Below are 23,215 nucleotides of genomic sequence, written 5' to 3' on the forward strand. Positions count from 1 at the left end.
TCAGGAGCCCAAGATCATGACCTGAGCTGAAATCAAGAATAGGAGGCTTGGGGCAGCCCCGGTGGCGCATCGGTTTAGCGCCACCTGCAGCGCAGGGTGTGATCCTGGAGACCAGGGATCGAGTCCCATGTCAGGCTTCCTGCATGGAGCCTGCTTCTCCCTCTGCCTATGTCTATGCCTCTCTCTCTGTGTTTCTCATGAATAAATAAGTAAAATCTTTATAAAATAAAAAAAAGAGGGCAGCCCAGGTGGCTCAGCGGTTTGGTGCTGCCTTCAGCCCAGGGCCTGATCCTGGAGACCCGGGATCCAGTCCTGCGTCGGGCTCCCTGCATGGAGCCTGCCTCTCCCTCTGCCTGTGTCTCTGTGTGTCTCTCATGAATAAATAAATAAAATCTTTAAAAAAAATGTTTCATTAACATAAAAATAAATAGGTAGATAGATAGAATGGGAAGCTTAACCTACTGATCTATCAGTAGGCAGCCCCCCCAACCACTACGTGATTTTTTAATGTATAAGATCTCCCCAAAGAACAAAAGAAGCCCAAATCATGATATGAACTTCCTTCTTTTTTATTTTATTATTTTTATTTTTTTATAATTTTTATTTATTTATTTATTCACGAGAGAGAGAGAGAGAGAGAGACAGAGACACAGAGACCTGTTGGCCACGGGTAGACTCAATTATAACACTCCATTGTGTCTCAATTGTGACATCATGTCTCCTATATTAGGATAGAATTCTGTAACATTAGCAAATACTCTTCTTTCTTTGAGAGAGGTATCCAAATTAATCACATATATTACCTAAATCATCTTGTCTTCCAATTGAGTCTTTGATGCTTGCTTGGATTTAAAAGCTAAGAATCTGCAACCTTGTTCTCTGGTTCCATTAAACCAGATCAGGAGAAAGGCTCTAAGAGACCAGAGAATGATCTGGTCAGCCATGTTGAGCAAAGAGGTGCCCTCAATGCGAAAGCACATCCTCTGCTCCTTCATTTATCATTCCACCGAACCTGAAAAGTTTAGAGATTTGCCGTGGTAGGCATCTCCAGTCACAAGATTTTTCCTGAGACCACCTTCTATCTCTTACTGTCCATTTCGTATATTTAAAACTCTCAATTTTCCCCTTTTTGTTTCTTCTTTAGCCCTCATATCCCTGACACTCTAGTGCCAAATTGAATGAAAGTTCTGCATAGACAGCTTCCATTCTCTCTTGTAAGTAGATATCCCCATATTTTTAAAACGTTTTAAAATTCCAGTATAGTTAACATACAATGTCAAATTAGGTTCAGGTGTACAATGTAGTGACTCAACAATTCTGTACATTACTCAGAGCTCATCATAAGTATACTCTTTAATCCTTATCACCTGTTTCACACATCCCCCCAACCACCTCCCCTCTATTAACCATGAGTTTGTTCTCTATAGTTAAGAGTCTGTTTCAAAAAAAAAAAGAGTCTGTTTCTTGGCTTGTGTATCCGTTTTTCCCCCTTTGTTCATTTGGTTTTTTCCCTAAATTCCACATATAAGCACAATCATATGGTATTTCTGGTTCTCTGACTTATTTCACTTAGCATTATTACATTCTTTAGCTCCATCCATGTTTTTGCAAATGGCAAGATTTCATTTTTTTTTAATGGCTGAATAACTACCTCTTCTTTATCCATTCATCAGTTGATGGACATTTGAGCTGCTTCCATAATTTGGCTATTGTAAATAATGCTGCAATCAACTTAGGGGGCATATATCCTTTAAAGTTAGTGTTTTTGTATCCTTTGGATAAATATCCAGTAGTGCAATTTCTGAGTCACAGGGTAGTTCTATTTTTAATTTTTTGAGGAACCTTCAACTGTTTTCCACAGTAGCTGTACCAGTTTGCATCCTCACCAACAGTGCATGAGGATTCCTTTTTCTCCACATCCTCACCACCACTTGTTGTTTCTTGTGTTTTTAATATTAGCCATTCTGACCGGTATGAGGAGATATCTCATTGTGGTTTTGATGTGCATTTCCCTGGTAATGAGTGATGTTGAACATCTTTTCATATGTCTGTTGGCCATCTGGATATCTTCTTTGGAGAAATGCCTTCTGCCCATTTTTAATTGGATTGTTTTTCGGGTGTTAGGTTTTATAAGTCCTTTATATATTTTGGATCCTAACCCTTTATCCCATATGTCATTTGTGAGTATCTTCTCCCATTCAGTAAGTTGTCTTTTGGTTTTGTTGATTGTTTCCTTCACCATGCAGAAGCTTTGTATTTTGATGTAGTCCCCATAGTTTATTTTTCCTTCTCTTGCCTTGCCTCAGGAGACATATGTAGAAAGAAGTTGCTATGGCCGATGTCAGAGAAATTGCTGCCTGTGCTCTCTTCTAGGATTGTTATGCTTTCAGGTCTCACATTTAGGTCTTTAATCCATTTTCAGTTTATTTTTGTGTATGGTGTAAGAAAGTGGTCCAGTTTCATTCTTTTGCATGTAACTGTCCAGTTTTCCCAGCACCATCTGTTGAAGAGACACTTCTTGCCTCTTTTGTCCAAGACTAATTGACTATATAATTGTGAGTTTGTTTCTGGGCTTTTATCCTGTTCCATTGATCTATGTGTCTATTTTTGTGCCAGGACCACACTGTGTAGATTACTACAGCTTGGTAGTATAACTTGGAATCTGGAATTGTGATACCTCCAGCTTTGTTCTTCTTTTTCAAGACTGCCTTGGCTCTTTGAGGTCTTTTGTATTCCCACACACATTTTAGGTTTATTTTTTCTAGTTCTGTAAAAAAAATGTTGGTATTTTGATAGGGATTGCATTAAATCTGTAGATAGCTCTGTGTAGTATAGATACCTGCTTAACTCTACAAACAAATTTCATGGCCTTGAATTCCCAGATTCCCAATTTCCTACTATTCTTGATATTTCTCCATTTCTGGCAGTCTTTCTTAGCTCCCTATTTAAGCCAGAGTGGCTATTCCTGCTGCTACATTCTCCTCCTCATAAAATTCATTAGCTCTGAAAATCATTTTTCATTCATTCATCTCTGAATAATGCTAGTTCTGTTCAGATTTGGTGTTGGTCAAAGCTGAGATGAATGAATTTATAAATCCCAGGCCCACTGTGCCCACGGACGGAAGACAGGTTGCCAGGCAAAACTCCCTGCCCAGTCTCCAGTTTCCAGCAGGTTTTCATTTTTGCTTTTCTAAGGAGATAACTTTCTGAACCCCCCATTTCCTGGTTCTCTGGTATCTGCACCAGTGTAAAACACTACAGCTGTAGCATTCACTGCAGCCAGGGTGTGGAAGTATTTGCAGTACTAAACATTCCTACAGGCAAATAATAAATTGTTTATTAAACCAATAAATAATTCCTACAAGCAATTGTAAAAACATGCAAAAATACCAGGTTTGCTTGTTTGTTTGTTTGTTTGTGGGTTTGTTTGCTGGAAGCTAATTTGGAGACTGTGGCTGGGGTCTGAATATAAATTTCACTTCCTAATACATCCCCCCCGAACTGGAAAGACATACCTAGTCACTTATAAACAATAGGTGTCTCTTGGCAAAGGAAGAGCTCCTCCCCAGATTATTTACCACATGTTGCTGGTGGGCTGTTTATAAAAGGCAAAGACATAAATGGGATAAGCTACCCTTGCCTGGCACTGCTTTTTCATTGTATAAGGAAAGAAGGATGGATGCTACCATAGTAATACTTTCAAAGGGATAGACGTTTCTATTTTATAAGCAGTTCAAAATAATAAGACAGGATGACAGTGGCCCTACAAAGAGTTCTTCCTGCCTTGTGTCCTCACTCACTGCTCTTTGCTCCTAGGGTTGTACCTTCCAGGATGCACTGTGCCACCCCAGCACCCCATCCTGACTACCCAGCTGTCACCCTGTCTGTGAGGCCTCCATCTGGTTGTGAAAGGTTGTAGAGGTGAAGCAATGAGGGACCCACTCTTAGGTCCTGTAAAAAGGGACCACTGACCTGAAATTTTGGTTGATAGAGCTCCTATGTCTGAAAAAGAAGACAATCAGTGGAGAATGTGTGACACATTCACGTTGTCTTCTCCCAGTCTCTGTTCAAGCAAATCCTGGCTCTGCCATGAACTCCAGCTTCGTAGTCTCTTTGGATCTAGATTTATCTGCCTTACAATCAGCAACATTAAATTGTATATTAAGCTTTGGCAATTTTTGTGAGATATTTTTTCCTTTTTAAAAGATTTTATTTATTTATTCATGAGAGACTCAGAGGCAGAGACACAGGCAGAGGGAAAAGCAGGCTCCCTTTGGGGAGCCTGATGTGGGACTCAATCCTAGGACCCTGAGATCATGACCTGAGCCAAAGGCAGATGTTCCCAGTGACCCACCTGGGCATCCCAATTTTTGTGAGTTTTAAAAATCTTTTCCTGTACCTTCAAAAGCTTCAGTTAGACGCTGGCCTAAGGCAGAGGTTCTCCCTTGTCATGGTACCGTCCCTTTCCAAGGTTTCCATAACTATCTTTTCCTGGTTCTCTTCCAACCTCTGGCCGCTCCTTTTTGGTGGTCTCTGTATATCTGCTCAGAATGCTCTCCCTTTGGTGTTTTTGTCACTTGGGGCTGTGTCCTGTGTCTTAGTGTCTTCAGCTTACCATTTCTCTTGCTTGATCGCATCTACTCCCATGGTCTCCACTAGCACATGGATTTGAGGCTCCCAAATGGGTCACCGTATCCCAAACCTCTCTCCTAAGCTCCAGATCCATATTTTAAGCCATATATTAGATAAAATCTCTACCTCTACCTCGTATTCAACCAACCCAAACCAAAACTCATCATTTATCTCCAAACTCACTCTACCCCCTGCATTTTCTAATTTAGTAAATTGCACCTTCATTCACTCAAGTAATCAAGCTACAAATGTGACTATATCCATCAGCCTGTGGATCAATTGGTTAATAAGTCCTGTTAATTCTACCTTCCTAACATCTTTCAGATGTCCTTCATTTATCCCTCTTCAGTGCTGCTAGCTGGCTTGTAGCCTACATCAGTTTAGGTGGTTGTTCTTGTTGCAAACAGCAGAAATGAACTCTGGCTAATTTCAGAAGAAAAAGGGTGTGGGCAGGGGATATTTGAAAAGCTTTTGGGAAAGCTCACAGAATTGAAGGGAAAACTGAGTAACTGTGCTTCAGGGAGGACTGGACCTGGGGACTTCAGAGGGTGGAGCTTAGCCCTTCTGCCTGGGACGCTGCATCAGACAACTCAGCTATAATCATTTTTCATCTCTCTGTGTCTTTATCAGATTCTCAAATTCCTAGTAGAAAGAATCTGGTTGGCCACCTGTGAATAGTTCTGAACTAGGAGACAGGGGTGAGTAGCACAAATTTGTGACTCTCCTAATTTCTCATTCCTTCCTTAGCCCCACAGCCTTCTCTCTCTCCCTCTCTCTCTCTCCCTTTTTTTTTTTTTTTGTGATCAAATTTATTTTTTGTTTCCATTTCATTTACTTTGTTTTACTGTAATTTACACAAGAGACTGCTAAGTAAGCTAAATAGTTTACATTCACCACGCATTCCCTCAAATCTCCACAGTTGTTAGGAAAACATTAGAACCCGTGTGCTGGGCATGGATTTCCATGGGCACCCACACTCTCAACGACGCTACAGATGCCAGTGAGAGTTAAGTCCATTGAAGGAGAGGGCGAGACTCTTTATTTCACAAAATTAGCAATAGTCTTCCTTGCACCAAACATTTTGCAGACAATGATGATTATGCTTTGACAACACCTATCTTACAACAGCGCCCAGAGAGTAAACATCAGTCTTGATCCTGAGTACACGGAGGACATATGCGGTGTGGGGTTCGGAGCCAAGGCTAATAGGGCATCATGGTGCGGCAGCAATCCTACATACCCTCGTCTGACTCAACTGCCACCACCTCGGTGGGGCCACGGGGTGTGTGGGAAAACGGGGAGCAGGGCGGGCAGGGCTGTCAGCAAATCAGATTACAAATGTGATAGGACTACAGGGGCCGGCGTGTTGCAGGAGGGACGAGGGGTTCAACAAGACAGTTTGTGACAGGAAGGCTTCAGCAAGATCACTCTGGCCAAGCTTCCAGGACTGACAGGAGAAAAACTGGATTCGGACAGAGAAAGCTGATAAAAATCTTACTCAGCTATGGTTCCTTTCTTAAAGAAGGAAGAAGAGAGACGAGGTGGCAGCGGCTGCTAACCAGCATGTTCATGACACTTACTCATGACAGGTTCCAATGCCCACAGCCTTCTCAAAGGCTTTCCGATCTATCGTTCACACTGCCAGCATCTTCATGTTTCTAAAATATATATTCTTCAACATATCTCCTGACTTAAAATCCCTTGGTAGCTCTTTATTACTCATAGAATAACCTACAAGCTTCTATCAGGGACCACACTCCAGGATTTGGACCCTGGCTTCCTCTCCAGTTTCACCTCCTGCTACCTTTCTGTTCAATCTTATGCTCTAGGCAGAAGCTATTTGCAGTTCCCCTACATAAGCCACGCTTTGTTCTATTCTCATGTTTTTGCTTGTGTTGCTGCCTGTTGCTCAAATGTCCATTTTCTCTTCTCTTCACCTGTTTAACTTGCACTCACCTTTCTGGGCTCACTTTAGGTGTTAGTTCCAAATATCCCAGGGTTTAGTGCTCTTCCTCTCTGATCCAACAGTATCCCGAACAGATCTCTGATATAGGCATTGCAATCTGTTGCATTGAACTTTTTTTTTTTTTTTTTTTTTTTTTTTTGTCTCTCTTCTTGGCTAAATAAACTGTGAGCTCCTCGAGGTCAGGGATTATGACCCATATTTGGCTCCCTTTGCCTAGTATGGTACGTAACACGTCATAAATGTAAATATGTTGAAATAAACCAATATTGATTTTTGAATGCCTAACATACAAAGCACTGTGGGGTAACAAATATATATTTATATAATTCACATGTCACTTTTAAGGAGTTTATTGCCTAGGAGCCAAACAGTACCTTATACAGAAGAAAAGTACAGGTAGACATACAAGATACTATAGAGCTGCATGCACAAACAAAACAAAACAACGAAGCAAACACAATGCCTGCAGGCTAGCATTTGGGATTGGACTGATCTGGAAAGTTCTCTGGGGAGGACAGACCTCAGTAGCAACAAAAAGAAAGAAGATTCAAATGGTTTGAAGGGTGGGGAGAGCATTTTAAGTATGGGGAATAAGAGACAGAGTTCACTGTATTTGAGGAATCGGGTGAAAACATTGGCTAAAGTAGAGGTTGATTCAAAAATGCTGACAAGGTCAGGGTGTGTATAGGGAAGTCATAGGTTAGAAAAACGTACTGGAGCACATTGGAGCAGATCTTAAGTATGTCTTTGTGCTGACACCAACATAGAACTTCTCAGCATTCTAGATTGCCTGTTCATCACAATTCCTGTGTCTCCTCCAGAATCAGTGAAAGGATAAGACACATCAAAATGGAAAGTTTCAGTGCCAAGGAATCACCCCTTCCTCAGTGAAATAAGGTTTCCTGATGTCCTTCAAGGTATTGTACACTAGACCTTTCCCTTTTTTGTTTCGGATGTAGTTCTTGTGTTTGTGTGATTTTGTTTTTTCCACCCTGGGTTGCAGAAAAGCAGCCCAAGATTTGTACCTCTCAGTTTGATGGCTTCTATTTATTGTAGATTCAATATACATGAATTGGACTCACGATTCCAGTAAACTAAAGGTGAGAAAAGGGTGAAAAGCTCATTAGTCTATTCCCCTTGAGGGGACTTTCAGAGTTTAGCTCAGACTAGTCATAAACTCTAGACGATTGTCTTTAGGGTTTATGTCTAGACAATCAAACTAGATATAAACCTTAAACAATCACTTATTGGCACTATCAACACTAACACAATTTTTTCTCCAAACCCGTGGGCTTTATAGGAGCTTGGGCTGATAGGCCCATCAAAGTTCTTCTTAATTGCCAAGACCCCTATAATTTGATCCCATCCTACATGTTTGTTTTACTACCTAAAACAACAGCAACATATACCTTCTAAGTAGGCAACTTGACACACTATCTTACAAGGTCCTGGCTCAAGCCCCGCATTCTTTTTTTTTTCCAAGACACTGAATACGTTTTTATTGAGCCTTTTAGTTTACAACATGAGGTAAAAGGAAAGTCATTTCACCTTAACTAATATTTTACACAGCTGTAGTAAAATATCTCAAACTTTAAGGAATTATGATGGATTACATATATTAAAAGTTGGGGATTGGGTAAACAATATCTGAGTTCTTGAATTTTCCAGTTGACTCTCCCCTTACAATAGTAACCAGCTCTAGTTACATAAGTTTCCTCAAGGCCATGTTTTATTGTTGCTAATGTCTTTGTATCTGAAGCATTGCTCTTTCAATCAATATCCACTAATTCCACTTCAAAAATGAGTTTTGCATTTGGTGGAATTTTGGCATCAGGCTGTCCTTTCTTTCCATAAGCCCATTCTGGTTCAGTTTCTAGTTGAGCCTTTTCTCCTTTACTCATAGTTAAGAGTGCTTCGTCCCATCCTCTGATAACTTTGCCTATTCCAACCTTAAAACTTAAAGGCTTGGCATTTTTCTTCTTCTTTGAACTGGTTTGAATATTAGTATCAAAAACAGTCCCATCCTGTAGTGTTCCTGTATACCAGCAGTGAACAACATCTCCCTTTTTGGGAAAGTTGGTTTTATCTCCTTTTTTAAGGACAGATTTTGTATATTTTGGTGGACCCTCATCCAGAGTCTCTTCACACTTGGTTTCTTTGGGTTTATCTTCATTAAGCTTCACATTTTTCACCTGCTCAGACACTTTACTTATATTTTCAGTACCTTTGAAACACTTTCAAAAAGATGGTTGTAGGCTGTAACCAAATGGTCCTTGTTAGCTGTCTTGACCACATTTTTAATGTTTCCTAATAACTTATGTTCTGCAAGAAACGAATCTGAACCATGGTCCTGTAGAAACTTGATAATGTCCTTCTTGGGTAGTTGCTCGCTGTGCAGCTGCTCCATGGTCCAGGCCCGCTGTGGAACGGCTGCCGCCATCCTCCCCCGCTGCCTCCTCAAGCCCCACATTCTTTAGGAAACATCCCTCCAAGCCTCACTGACCTCTCTAAATAGTAGCTTGTACATCATCAACTTTTAGCTTCCCTTTTAAATTGTCTGTATCAAAGAAGGTAGCAGCTCCCTGCCACTCTCTCCCCCACACCAACACATACACACTTTCCCCAGCTTCACAGGGGAAGCTGTTGCTCTCCAACTTTCTCCCACAATTGGCCCATGAATCAATTTTATTTCAGATCTTTATGTATTCTAAAGAAATTAGAATATCACCTTTAAATCATTTGGTTAACTCTCTCCCCAGGAGATGAAATGACTTATTACCATTTACTTACCAATAATTACCATTTATTTGTCATTCTTGTTTCACATTTAAAGATTATTTGTTTATTTATTCACAAGAGACACACAGAGAGAGGCAGAGACATAGGCAGAGGGAGAAGCAGGCTCCATGCAGGGAACCCAATGAGGGACTCCATCCCAGGACTCCAGGATCACTCCCTGAGCTGAAGGCAGAGGCCCAACCACTGAGCCACCCAGGCGTCCTTCTTTTTTTTTTTTTTTATTTTTTTCCAGGCGTCCTTCTTGTTTCACATTTAATGGTCACTTTCTCTCCCTCCCCACCTCCAACACCACCATCCACCCCAGCATTTGGTACCAAAGTTCTTGAAGACAAAGGTCATCATGTCTTGTGCATTTTCTGCATTCAGAACAGCATCTACCAGTCTTCTTTTGTTTCCCATGCAGGATCAAGAACATGGTTGGGCACATGGTGTGTGCTAAGGAAGGAATGGATTGAATTGAGCCTCTGCAGAACGTGGACTATTTGGAGGCGCTGAATTTGGCCTCTGGGTGAATACTTGCCTCAGATCAGCCCACTTAGCAGTGAACAGCAATGGGCCAAAAGAGACACGCCAAGTATGTAGTTTTGTTTGCCCAACTAAGTTATAAATACCATTTTATACAAATGTATGTTGTAGCCCATATCACTTTGAACAGGTCTAGTCCCAGAGTAGACTAGACCTCATTAAAAATGTTCTAATTGACTACCTGTCTTCAGGTTAAAGCCCAGATCTGGATCTGTGTTTTATGCAGCAAGTAGAGTAGCATTATCAAAAGGAAAGTACCAGACTGTCCTTGTTGACACTGCTGGGCTGAAGGAGCATTTTTCCCACAGCAATCTGCCTTAAATTGGCCTTAAAGAAGAGTATCTGGGATCCCGTGCTGCCTTTGAAATAATAAAGAAGTGTTTTGAAAAGTGTTATAATAAAGACTATGGTATACTATTATGAGATAGCTTAAAGTAAGAGGACAGTCAAAAGGGTACCAACTTTAAGATGTTAAGTGGGGATGAACTTAGTCTATCCACAATGTGTCACCTGCTCCCCTTGAGACTATTTTTAAGATCTCTGGCCTGAGTAAATGATGAAGTTGGTAGCCAGCAATAGATGGAAGTGAGCCATGCTTGGAGAGACTTGATACTAGATTTGGGATGATTTGTACCATTCTATAGCAGTTGACCTGACAGCTACATAGCTTGGCTATTTCTACTTTTCTTAGTTTGGTCCTTGCACTGCCACCCTCATTTTTAGAGGAGAGAGATCTACTTCAGGTAGTCCTAGGCTCCTACTTAATGTAAGCTAGTTTAATACCCAAATAGGAACTATCTCCAAAGAAGAAGTAGGCCACTTATTTTAATTATTAGTCCAATCTTACTGATGGGCATCTTTCACTATGTTCAGGCACTAAATGGGTGTAGTAAAATTAGTCAAGGAATTGAAAATACCTTCTTACTAAATATCACAACATCTGACTCTCTCTTTTCTCCAAAAGGAACTGGTATCTGGGTAGGGAATTAGAAAGTAAGAGAAACAGGAACATCTGCTCAGTGGTTGAGCATCTACCTTTGGCTCAGGTCATGATCCCAGGGTCCTGGGATCAAGTCCTGCATTGGGTTCCTTGAGGGGAGCCTGCTTGTCCCTCTGCCTATGTCTCTGCCTCTCTCTGTGAGTCTCTCATGAATAAATAAATAAAATATATTTTTTTTAAAAAGTAAGAGAAACAACAAAGATAAGATTATTTGCCATTGACAATTTTTACCACCTTAGTTCTAGATAGAGAAACCTAGATATGATTGGGTACAAGAGGGAGCAGTAATCCAAGCATGGTAATTAAGAATTGGAAATTTGTGCTTATGTCAGTAGCACATACACTAAAATTGGAATGATGCAGAGAAGATTAGCATGGCTCCTGTACAAGGATGACATGCAAATTTGTGAAGTGTTCTATATTAAAAAAAAAAAAGAATTGGAAATTTAGTGTGAATTCCCACTAATAATATCCCTTCTTGTGGAATCAATTGTTGGCAAAGGTAGAGTTATTTTCCTGTGGAGAAGAATAGGCAGGTAGGCATTCAAAATAGTAGGTGGGTGGTCTTTAGAGGTATTATGAATGTCCAGTTGTCTAAAGGAATGTCCTTAAGCAGTCTATTAAGACACTTCCTTAAGTTGTCTAAAACTGCTATTTCAGAAGAATTCAACTTGCCAGATGTCATCATGTCTCCAAGAGGTCCTACTTGCTTAACTCTTCAAACCGAAGGTTTGTTTTCCCCCAGCACACAGGCTGGATAATGAATCCTATTCTTTATTATACATACATATTCAATTAGTGATCAGTCAAATTGGGCTCTTCTAAGTCAGGCTCCCAAACTTTGTTGAGGGAGATTGAGAACATGACAAGAGCTCGGAGTAAGAAAATACAGTTGGATATTCTGCTTTTTTTTCAGGTTTCAAAACAGCAAATCAAATATTCCAGGAACCAGCTCAGTTAAATTTGAGAAAGTAATAGAGGTTGATAATGATGAGGTAAGAAAGAGCATTAGCAAATATTTATGTGCAATCTTTCTTTGGAGTTAGAGTACTTTATAAGTTGGGTTCACAAACTTCCTGCTGAAAAGCAAGAAGGGGTCAAGATTTATATAGAGAGCAAGGTTAGTTTATCCCAATTTTGTAAAAGAGAAACAGAGACTTAGAAAAGAGACAGGGACATATCAGCAGCAAGTCAGGGCTAGAAGCCAGGGTCTGTAAACCTATCTTAGAAACCTGATTTCGCTAGACCTTACAGCCAGCCACCTCTTACAGCAAAACTCCATTGGGTAGCTCGGTTGCTTCCCCAGCATATTTTCATATGCAAGTGAATTTTCCAGGCCAACTTTTATTTTACCAGCCTGGATAGTATAATTCAACTAAAAACACATTCTACTTTATTTTATTTTATTTTTTTCACATTCCACTTTAGATACTGTTGTCAGTTTTGACACTTTAGTCAATAGCTGTAGACTAATTTGGAACCGAGATGCAATACCTCAGAAAAATTCAAGATTAGAAACATTTTCCTCAGAGACTTTCTCCTTTAAAATTAACAAACAAACAAACAAAAAAATCCTACTGGGGCACCTGGGTGGCTCGGTTGGTTAAGTGTCTGACTCTTGATTTTGTCTCAGGGTCATGAGATCAAGCCCTGTGTGGGGCTCCCTAGTGAGTGTGGAGTCTGCTTAAGATTCTCTCTGTGTCCCTCTCCCTCTGCTCCTCCCCACCATCCCCCCTTTCAAAAAAAAAAAAAAAAAAAAAGCCCTACAAAAGAAGTCTTCACATCTTTTTCTCAAATTTTTTTCAGAGACTTCTATGCTTCTAAATGTATATTATAGCTGTGAAGCAGATTATTCATTTTTTCCCTCCCCCAAAGCAGATTATTCATAATATATCTTTGTTTTGAACAAAAGGACCTCAGTTTTCCAAAAGGGTAATAAAATTAAATCATTGCATCTTTGGATCTATCTCTTCTCATTGTTCCTAATGGAACATATGGTGTGGTTCTGATAGTCCTCCTCCTGGTCGGCTCTCCCAAACCCCTGGGCATTGCCGGCTCCTGGCATTTCCCTCCAGACCATGACACCTCCCCTCATTGCACCTTTCTGTCCCATCCTTACTTCTTCCCTCTTTTCCATTCATGTTCCTGCTTTCCTTACCTTTTATCTTCATGTTCCCTCTCCCCTGCACCCCATCTTACCATATTACCTTTCCCAGGGGCATGGCAATCATTGGAAATGCGGATCTAAATACAGGATTGGGCCCGCTTCTGATTTCTAATTATGCTCAGCCCAAAGGCCGGAACTCAGAGCTCTTATCTCCTGGTGTCCTCATCCCTTTGACTCATCTTTGGATGACCTAGGGCTGAGCTAGAGGCCAGGCAACACGAGGCTGAGCAGAGGAGCTGCAGGAGGCCCAGCAACTGCACAACCAGACATGACACTCCAACAGTCGGCCAGTTACCAGCACATCCACCAGCAGAGTGGCGGACAGAAGTATTACCAATGTTCAGTTATTTTTTGGTAACTCTTCTGGAAGAATCACGTACTGTAGAAATATTCCAAAAAACAAAACAAAACAAAACAAAACAAAAACAAATGCACCATTGTTTCTCCCTTCCTCCATGTCTGCTTCCATCTTGGCAGGCAACGGTCCCTGGGGCTTCCTTCTACTACAACCTGTAGGTTATTGCCCTTTTATAACTTGCTTTTCTCCTGAGAGGGTGTCTTCCATGTTGATTTTCACCTGATTTCCCATGAAAATGAAAAAGGCAGAAGGAAGAGGTGTGATGCCCTGGAGTGATTTGTCCCCACCTGAACTTTGATGCTGCCTTTATCCACTCCCCTCTCACAGCTTTACCTGACTTCATAAAGCAGGTCCACATTTCCACGTACAAGCTTCCCCATCAGGACACCTCAGAACCTAGTTTTCTTTGCTGTGGCCCACATTCCAGAATCCCAGGATACAAACCTTGAAGCACAGCGTTGTCCTCACTTCATTTAAATCAGAGGCCGGTTTTTAGTCGGACTCAGGGCATGTGAGGAATGGAATATTGTTGAGGCTGGGTGCAACTTGAAACCACTCATTTCAATGATTGTCTCTAGATTTGTGATGCAGTCTGGCAATCAAAATTTGTTCTGAAGAACCTCCAGCATTACGCAATCCATCCAAATTTGGTAGGTGGAGAAAATATCCATTCCCGCCCACCCCGGGGTTCCCTAAGAGTAAGGTCCAGCAGCAGTGCCACTGCTACCCTGCTTCCCAGTGCTGCCAGCATCTGTGACCACACAGGCGCCACACAGAGATGCAGAGCTGTCCTAGGACACTGTGCCAGCGGCAGTGCTGAATATGGTTGACGGTGAGGGACAAGGGACGAACTGGGAAGAAGGCGGTCCCTGCAACTGATTTCCTTTTTCTTTTTTTTGAGGGGGGAGAGCACGAGCTTGCACATGCAGGGGTGGGGTGGGGATGGAAGGGCAGGTGCAACCTCTGTCCCTTCCCTACAGAGGCAGAAGACAAGCCAATTAATTGATTTCTTTATCTTCTCTGGATCTAATCCCTTTGTTTCTCTGGAAACCTCTGTGTTGCTCAGGCCTGGTACTATGAGCCTTTGAAGTCCACTGCTTTGCAGAGGTTCCTGGCTCAAAACAGGAAAATCAGAAGCTTCATGTTAAAAGTAGCAGAGTATGATCAGGATAAGACCTTGCTGATTCTGACCAACAACCCACTTCCCTGCCCAATTGACCAGCAAGGAAAGGACATGGCACCAAAATACTTTTCCAAGGAGTTGCCGCTCAAGGTAATGGCACCGGGGAAGCATCCTGGCACCCTGAGGAAGGTCCTTGAGGAATTAGGAGCTAGCTTGAAGAAGGGAGTTAAGTTAACATGATGGAAGATGGTGCTCAGGAGCTAGCTTCTTCCTTCTTACTCCTTGCCATGTACTTCACACACACACACAGAATCTGGAGAGCCTGGGAAAGACTCAGAACCAGAACTGTACAAGCTTGTGTCATGAAACTTTATTGCATGGTCCTAATTAGAAATTGTGCCTCCTGGCCAAAGACATTTAGTTTGTAATTAACCAAAGGTAATCTAGCCACTGGCTTCCTAGTTGAGTATAAAGTAGCAAAGGATAAGCCAGGAAATGAGGAATGAGAAACAGAAATAACTAAATGGGAAACTAGTAAAGGGTTTACCCTTTACACTCATTGCTTCTGGGTGTCAGGATCATTGCTTCTGGGTGTCAGGAGATGGGGAGAGGAACAGAGCGGAGCATTTACTATTATGGCAGCCAGATGTTTGGGACTCGGTTCTACATGATGGAAGTTCATGTTCAATGTGATAAACAATTGCTGAACACACATGAAACAAAGAATGAAAATATAAAGATGCTTTCAGGACAGTTTCTATCTGGAAGGAACTTGGAGTCTAGTAGGAGACACTGATCAATACATGAGAATATGTATAATAATATACATTATTAATATGAATAATAATAAAATTATTATTTTATTATGAATATGAATATGAATAATAATAAAAATTATTATAGGAGGATATATGGATAATAAAAGAATATGCAAAACAACAGAACAGAGTAGAACTTAGTATCTTTGTTGGGGGAAGGGAGTAATCAGGGAGGTTTTACAGAGGAGGTGACCCCTCACAAAAGAAGAGGAAAATATCCCCTATCTCCAGGAAGACTGGAGAAAGTGAGGTGCATTCATGGAGATATGAAAGAATAAAAGGGGGGAGACATAAAAGGTATAATCAAACTGGCATTTTAGAAAGACTGTTTTTGGAGGCTGTGAGAAAAGATGTGTTCACTGTGGAAGAGATGCAAATCAGAAAGATAAGTCGTGATGTTACTACAACAATCAAAGTGAGAGGTGCTGCAGAATTGTACTACATCAATAGCAGAGGAAGTGAGGAAAATCAGCTTAAAAGATGTTTAGGAATCAGGATTTAAGAAAGATCTTGACAGCCTTGAGAGCAGGCCTACTACAACAAGAAGAAATTGAATGAAGTAAGTGAAAGTGCAAACAAAAGAATCTAATTATCACAGAAATTACCCAAGACAGACCCTTTCTAGTACAATGTGGTGAATTCTGGTTTGTGTTTCCTTAGTTCCTAGATGAATGGCAGTAAAAGATTCCTCTCCAAACGGAGGGTAAAATGCTAACATGCAATGATACATGCTAAACGTGCTTTCATTAACAAATTCATTGCCTATGGTTTCTTGGGTCTCAGGATTTGTGCCCTTTGAGCATAAATTCGGTGGTCAATTCTCATGGTTATGGGTAATATACACTTGACAGAGGAATGACTGCCGGGCCAGGGTTGTTCTACTCAAGGTAGAGAAAGAAATACAAGACTATGGTGTAGCTTGATGTAAGAAGAGCTTTCTCCCAACAGCTGGCACTTTCTGAGCCTTCCAAATCACATGCAGGACCTGATCATATTCATGAGCAAATTGTGCTACCAGCCAAATTGTATTAATAGACAGTGTTAAGGCACTGATTGTCAAAGAGTGACACCATGAGAATTCTACAGGCGATCTGGAACAAGTCCAAGAAGAGGGACAGGCCCAATATCTAGAACACTTCTTTCATATTCATGCTGCAACCCCCCTTTCTGTGCTACACAAATGTAACAGTCTTTAGTGACTGTTACACAACATAAGAAGCATTCTTTTGCTATGCCCAGGCATGTGTATAAGAAGGGGTAGGTTCCAGCAGGCAAATTGAAGAACAGAGCAGGCATGTCTGTCACAGTGGTCGCTATCCTCACAGCCCCTTCTAAGTGAAATGGCCCTACCACCATTCAAGAAGAAAAGGATGCCCTTGTACAACTAGCTGGGACCTGGGAGGAGGCAGACCCAGTGAAGCAAAATTCATAGGCTGATCAGTACCCCGTGGTGTAGATTGGTATCCCCAAATGAAAACAAACAAGAAACCCCTCAAAAGCCAAAACCAAACCAACACCAAAGCCAACCAACATATCAGCGACCCAAAATCCTCAGACCCATCACAATCCTGCTTCCAGGCATCTGAGCTGGAAAAGGGGAAGATGAAGGCAGTGGGAATGGAAGCTGAAAGGACAGATAGAGAGAGGCCATTAAAAAAAAAAAAAAAAAATCAAACCAGGAAGAAGAGCATAGTGTAGGGACCATGAAAAGGAGGGGCAGCTGAAATTCTAGTGAAATAGAAACAAATAAGCAGAAGTTACAGGTAGAAGAAAATACAGAGTAAAGGTAGGGAGTGAGCATGGCAGAGAAAGAAGGAAACAAACAGGAAGAAAGTAGGAGACATGCTAATGATAGGGTGCCAGAGGTGAGGACCCAACTCACTGTGGTAATCCTTAACTAGTGCTGTCCTGGATTCCAAAAACTTTTCCCCCCTTTTTAAAGAAGATTTTATTTATTTGACAGAGAAAGAGAGTTAGCACAAGCAGGGGGAACAACAGGCAGAGGGAAAGGGAGAAGTAGGCTCCCCACCAAGCAGGGAGCCTATGCAGGACTTGATCCCAGGACCCTGAGATCATGACCTGAGCTGAAGGCAAATGCTTAACCAACTGGGCCACCCAGGCCCCCCCCGCCCCCCCCCCCCCCAAATACTTTTCCATTCCTGTTTTTCTGCCACGAGGTCTAGCTCTGGTAACATTTCTGCTCCTCTTATAGTCAGAGTGTTAGCTGTGTCTTAATTCCTAGACACATGCACTCTTACAGCAAAACCTCTATTTATTGAGGTAATTTAAACACAGAAGTTCCTTAAAACCAGAAGAGCTGGGCAGCCCTGGTGGCGCAGCGGTTTAGTGCTGCCTGCAGCCTGGGGTGTGATCCTAGCTAGAGACCCTGGATTGAGTCCCATGTCAGGCTTCCTGCATGGGGCCTGCTTCTCCCTCTGCCTGTGTCTCTGCGCCCCCCCCCCAACCTCCTGTGTCTCTATGAATAAATAAACAAAATATTTAAAAAAAAAAGTGTAGGAAGAACCAATTCTTTAAATAAATAAATAAATAAATAAATAAATAAAATCTAAAAAAAAAAAAAAAAAAAAAAAACAAAAAACAAAACACCGGAAGAGCTTAAAGAGAATGAATACAGAATTTAAAAGACACAGTTCAACAGGAAGTTTGGGGGTTTTTTCTTAGGAGGGTTTAAAATTTTGTGAGAGGAAGTTCAGATTGTGTCATTTCATCAGTCTGGCCATTCATTTATACTTCCATTGATTCAACAAGTATTTATTGAGCACCTACTTTGTGCCAGGTACTGTTATGGGTGATAGGGATATATCAGTGACTACACCACAGTCGGCCTAAATGAAGTTGAATTCTAATGAGGTAGACAGACCATCAGCAAGCAAACAATCACACAGATACTATATTATGTGATAAGTGCCATGACACAGCAGGATGAGGGAATGGAGCATGATGGGTGTGACGGGCAATTTTAGAAGTGTAGTTAGACGAGGCTCTCAGAAGAGGTGATGATATTTGAACAGAGACTTTAACCAGGTGATGGGATGTGTCCTGCTGTTGCTAGCATATTGCTTTCATTTCAGGTTGCCACACATTAGGAAAAATATAAACAGTAGTTTTCTCAAATGAGTTAATAGGAAAAAGCAGGAGAATAGGGAGCCCAGAGCCAGATCACATGAGGAAAAGCTCACAACATTTGCAATATTGAGCCTAAGACAGGAGAACGAGCTTAGGAGGAATGTGGTGGATCTCTTTAAATTCCTTAAGGACCCCAAGCAAGAGACACTAGATGTGTTCTCTTTGGGCTACAAGGTAGAAGTTACAGGGAGATGGCCAACAGCTGAGTAAAGAGGAAATAGGTTGAGTTTTTAGGAACAGGAAGATTGACCACTTGATAGTAATATTGGGAGGGGATAAAAAGGTCAGATGGGTAGATTGGGTGACCTTTGAGATCTTTTCTTAAAGCCTTTGATTCTATGACCTTTAGTAATGGTGAAATTGTTACCTCACAAAACATCCCATTCCCTGACCTTTTCACTGCAGACAGAGAATGGAATGTGAATGAGGCAGTCATCTTTGAGAAAGGAAGGTGGAGTCCCATGGATTTCTTTCCCAGTTTATTACCAGATGTTTGGTTTCCTAAGTGATTCACTAATTGAATCCTTCTCAAAACTGGGTAACATCCTTTGCCATTCACTTCAAAGGGCCACTGGGCAAGTCCAGTCAATTACTTAAGACACTGACCAGGTTTTGGACATGTCCTCCAGCAACAACACAAATGGATACGGTATGCACTTCTTATCAGCAGTTTAGCTTTCTGTGGTTTCGGTTACCCAGTCAACCCTGGTCCAGAAGCAGATGATCCTCCTTCAGCAGTAGTCTAATGATAAGTCACAATGCCTATGTCACTCATCTCGCTGCATCTCATCATGTGGCATCTTATCATCTCACATCATCACATGAAGAAGGGTCAGTGCAGTACATTATTTTGAGAGAGAGAGAGACAGAGACAGAGACCACATTCACATAACTTTTATTTCAATGTAATTATTCTATTTTATTGCTTATTATTAATCTCTCACTGTGCTTCATTTATAAATTAAACTTTATCGTAGGTATGGATGTATAGGAAAAAATAGAGTATATATATCTAGGGCTTGGTCCTATTCGTGGCTCCAGGCATCCCCTGGGGGTGTTGGAATGTATGTTCCATGGATAAGGGGGTCTACTATCTTAGCCCACTCAGGGAACCATTTCCTTTTCTTTTGGTTTCAGTCCTCACCTCCCTCTCTGGCAGGTTTTGTTGCATCATTTTAGGGGAATTGAAGATTAGTCCAGGAAATTAGTTCCGTTTGCTCCCTCACTTACTCTCCTTTCCTCTGCTGCAGGAAAGTTATCAGCATAAACCTCCTGGGACTGTCTGCCTACCCCTGATGTCTCAGAAAAAAAAGTTAAGATCTGGGCTGAAACCAACCTTTCCTGTGACCCTGTTGGAGGATCCTACATCCCAGCGAGAACAGTGGTTTAGGTGAAGTCCTGGCTCTTGTACTCATTTTCTTTCCTATCTTCTCCTTATTCATGTTACAATCTCTTTTCATCACACTTTAACAAAAGCTTTTCAATTGTAGGAAATATCTATAACGGCATAATAATAAGACAGCTTCCCTACATGACCCTCAACCTCATTTATACCCTAATGAAAAGAGACAATAATGCAAAGCTAAGGTTTTTCACTGAGAATGATTTTCAAGAGTGAAAAGAAGCACTCAAAGATCTATGAGAGGACACCGAACAAAATTTTCTCTCAGTGCATGTGAAGGGCTGTAGCTTAAGAACAATGAGCCGAGAGATTTCATTTGAAACTAGTTACAGGAGCAGCTCACATCTAATTCGGGGAGAGAAGAGATTTAAGAGTTCCTTCACCAATTTACAATGCTAGGTTCTTAGAAGTGTCCCTTCCACTCCAAACCAAAGAACACCCTGTAGTGACTGTCCTTTTTTCTCCCCCAGGATCAGAGTGTAGTGACTGGTTCCATTAAGCCCCCTGCCCTGGGATCTACTAAATGAGCTTTCTTTCTTAAGGTTTTCCACCGACAATGATTTCAAGAGTGAAGGGAAGTATTTAAAGGTCTGTGCTTTGAGGAAACAGAAAAAAATGTACCCCCAGCTCAACTTTGCTTCAGTCTGTAAAAGAGATATGAGGAAAGATGGTAAGCTTCTCTCCCACCTTTTTTTTTTTTTTAATTTTATATATTTGAGAGAAAGAGAGCACAAGCAGAGGGGAGGGGCAGAGAGAGAGGGAGAAGCCGACTTCCCACCGAGCAGGGAGCCCTATATGGGACTTGATCCCAGGACTCTGGGATCATGACCTGAGCCAAAGGCAGATGCTTAACCTACTGAGCCACCCAGGTTCTTTCTTTCAAAGCAAAGGCTTACACACATCTGAGATGTGGGCAGGAGGGACCACCTTTTGGGGACAAGAGATAAGGACAAATCAACATCTTTCCTGGAGGTTCTGGAGACTGTTTTTCCTTGTAGCCTGGAAGCTAAGAATTGTTAAGAGGCCCGAGTAATACTAGGCTTTGGACCCTGTTAAACCCTTAAATTTCTTCTCTCTCTCTCTCTTTTTAAAACCCCTACATTTTAAGAAAGCTCTAGCATAGTGTTTCCCAAATGACATCACCTACCGTCTTAATAGTTTTGGCCACATTGATGTATTATTTGCCCTCTGGCTTATCTAATGTTTTTCTTTAAAAGGTTTTTTGTTGTTGTTCCTTTCCTAATACTATATCATTTACATCATGGGTTTGATATACTAATAACATGGTTTTTTCGACATATATTTAATCAAGTTTATAATAATTTATAATAATTCAAGTTATTTATCTATGCACCACCCCATGTTAGCATAGTAAAAGCTGTCGGAAAGCTGTTCTAGAAGGACCAAAGGATAAGTCTGTGGGTTTCAGAGGTTAATGAGTTTCTTTGGGGTCGAGGCAGGACATAGTATGGAAGGGGTTTGCGATAAGGTTTTATGGACGGGAATGGAACAAGAATGCTCCTTACGTGTTATCAATCATTTAACATTTATAGGGCAACCAGAAGTGCTGAAACTTATCAAGCACCAAGACTGTATTTCCCCTTCCTCCCAACCCCCAGCCCGAGAATAAATAAGTAGGAATATTTATTTCCTTCAAGGGAAATTCCACCCCTTCACCAAGGCAAGGTTGGAACTTTATAAGCAAGAGAAGATAAACGTAACAGTTAATAGGACATTTAGTAAAGTTGGAGTTAAATCTTAAATGGTACTATATGTAGGTTATCAGCAGTTTGGTTTAAATCATTTTGGGGGGGGGATTTCTCTCGAATCTGGAATCTAATCTAGATTAGAATTTCTCTAATTTTTCAAGGGCATGAACCTTTAAGGCTCTATCTTATTTACATTTCAAGATTTTAAAAAGATTTATTTTTTCATGAGAGACACAGAGAGAGGCAGAGACAGAGGCAGAGAGAGCAGCAGGCTCCTTGAGGGGAGCCAGATGCGGGACTTGATCCCCAGACTCGGGATCACCACCTGAGCCGGAAGCAGACGCTCAACCACTGAGCCGCCCAGGTGTCCCCACATTTCTAAACAGAACACTTAATATCTGTCTGTAGCAATTAGTAGATTTCTGGGGATTTTACAGTTTCCTTCAAGAAAAGTTGAGTACTTACTTTACTCTAAAGGGCTCCTTTTGATGCTTTCCCTAAAGAAAGCCCATGGGGCTGAGAAGTTGAAACAATGTCTCCACTTCAAGCAAAAGGGACTGCCAGCAAACCCTCGTTCTGCCAATAGCCAGTCACGTTCCACGTTTGCCAGGCAACCAAAGAAAGAAAGATTACCCAGAGAATGTTGTAGATGGGGGCTGATTAGGGGGCCCTGGAAGAGATAGACGGTAGGGCTTGAACCAAGGTGATGGCAGTAGGAAGGAGCAAACAGATTCAAGAGATATTGGCAAGACATAATGCATCAAAAAAGTGTGGAGGGATGGAAGCAAGAAGAGCCCACGGTGGAAGCTTCCAAGTACAGGCAGAGGTTAAAAGAGAATCTGGATCAAGTGATGACACTGAAGCCAAAGGTAGAAACAGTTTCTTAGTTACACTCTCAGACGGGAGAACCTGAAAGCCACACACACTTTAGGAGAAGGCTACGAGGAGTATGAATGCGCCTTATTGAGAGTTCTCTAAGTGTCAACGTGCTTGCAGGTGGGATCGTTGGAAAGGGGTGGGATGACACCGGGAAGCCTCTCTGAACTGGCAGGGTTTTGATGAACGGAAGGAATCCAGAAGTGTGAAGAAGCTTGGGCGCGGTAGTCCGTGGTCCAACATTTGCCCTCTTGTTCCGTCCCTCCAAGCGGGTCTCTTTCCTGCCTCCCACTGAGCGTCCTTCTCGACCCTCTGGAAACCCACCCTGACCAGGGGGCCCCGTGCTTTGTTGCAGTCGCCAAGTCAGGGAGTGACGTGCCGACCTCCGAGGCGGCCCGCGCACCGCCGAGCCTTTCCTCGCTCCCGAACCAGGAACCCGCCAGCCCTGTGCCCGGGGAGCGCGCCCGCCGCGACGGAAGGGCCCCGCAGCGGATCGTCAGGAAGGCCGCTGCCCTCCAGTGAAGGCGACCCTCCCGGCCGCCGCCGCCTCCCCAGGCTCGGGGGCCGCACCAGGCGCCGTCCAGGGCGCGCAGACCAAATAAAACCGCATTGTGCTCGCTCCGGGCTGGCGCTGCGGCTCGCCGGCCGGCGGGTGCGCCCCCCCGTGGGCCCCCGCCCCGCGCCCCCGCCCCC

The 23,215-nt window shown here is 42.1% G+C and overlaps 2 protein-coding genes and 1 non-coding gene across 4 annotated transcripts; 2 read left to right on the forward strand and 1 right to left on the reverse strand.

Moving 5' to 3' along the window:
- Positions 1 to 7,385: 7,385 nt before the first annotated feature.
- On the forward strand, positions 7,386 to 23,141 carry TSGA13 (testis specific 13). 2 transcript variants are annotated; one of them, XM_038556503.1, is made up of 9 exons: positions 7,386 to 7,515; positions 9,801 to 9,971; positions 11,583 to 11,651; positions 11,839 to 11,917; positions 14,026 to 14,097; positions 14,514 to 14,720; positions 19,786 to 19,925; positions 20,480 to 20,607; positions 22,878 to 23,141. In XM_038556503.1, the coding sequence occupies exons 2-9, from the start codon at positions 9,949 to 9,951 to the stop codon at positions 23,042 to 23,044; spliced, it is 885 nt and encodes a 294-aa protein (XP_038412431.1). In that variant the 5' UTR covers positions 7,386 to 7,515; positions 9,801 to 9,948; the 3' UTR covers positions 23,045 to 23,141. The 2 variants fall into 2 exon arrangements, with proteins under 2 accessions (XP_038412431.1, XP_038412432.1); XM_038556504.1 differs by lacking the exon at positions 22,878 to 23,141 and adding an exon at positions 21,491 to 21,630.
- LOC100686132 (peptidyl-prolyl cis-trans isomerase FKBP3-like) lies at positions 8,124 to 9,044 on the reverse strand. Its single transcript, XM_038556505.1, is given in 2 exon segments — positions 8,124 to 8,831; positions 8,834 to 9,044. Coding segments are annotated over 2 exon segments (669 nt in total). The 5' UTR covers positions 9,039 to 9,044; the 3' UTR covers positions 8,124 to 8,367.
- LOC119867683 lies at positions 11,242 to 11,348 on the forward strand. The gene has a single exon (XR_005369850.1). It is a non-coding gene; the product is annotated as a U6 spliceosomal RNA (small nuclear RNA).
- Positions 23,142 to 23,215: the final 74 nt, after the last annotated feature.

This window comes from Canis lupus, chromosome 14 (genome assembly GCF_011100685.1).
Source record: "Canis lupus familiaris isolate Mischka breed German Shepherd chromosome 14, alternate assembly UU_Cfam_GSD_1.0, whole genome shotgun sequence".
Taxonomy (NCBI): domain Eukaryota; kingdom Metazoa; phylum Chordata; class Mammalia; order Carnivora; family Canidae; genus Canis; species Canis lupus.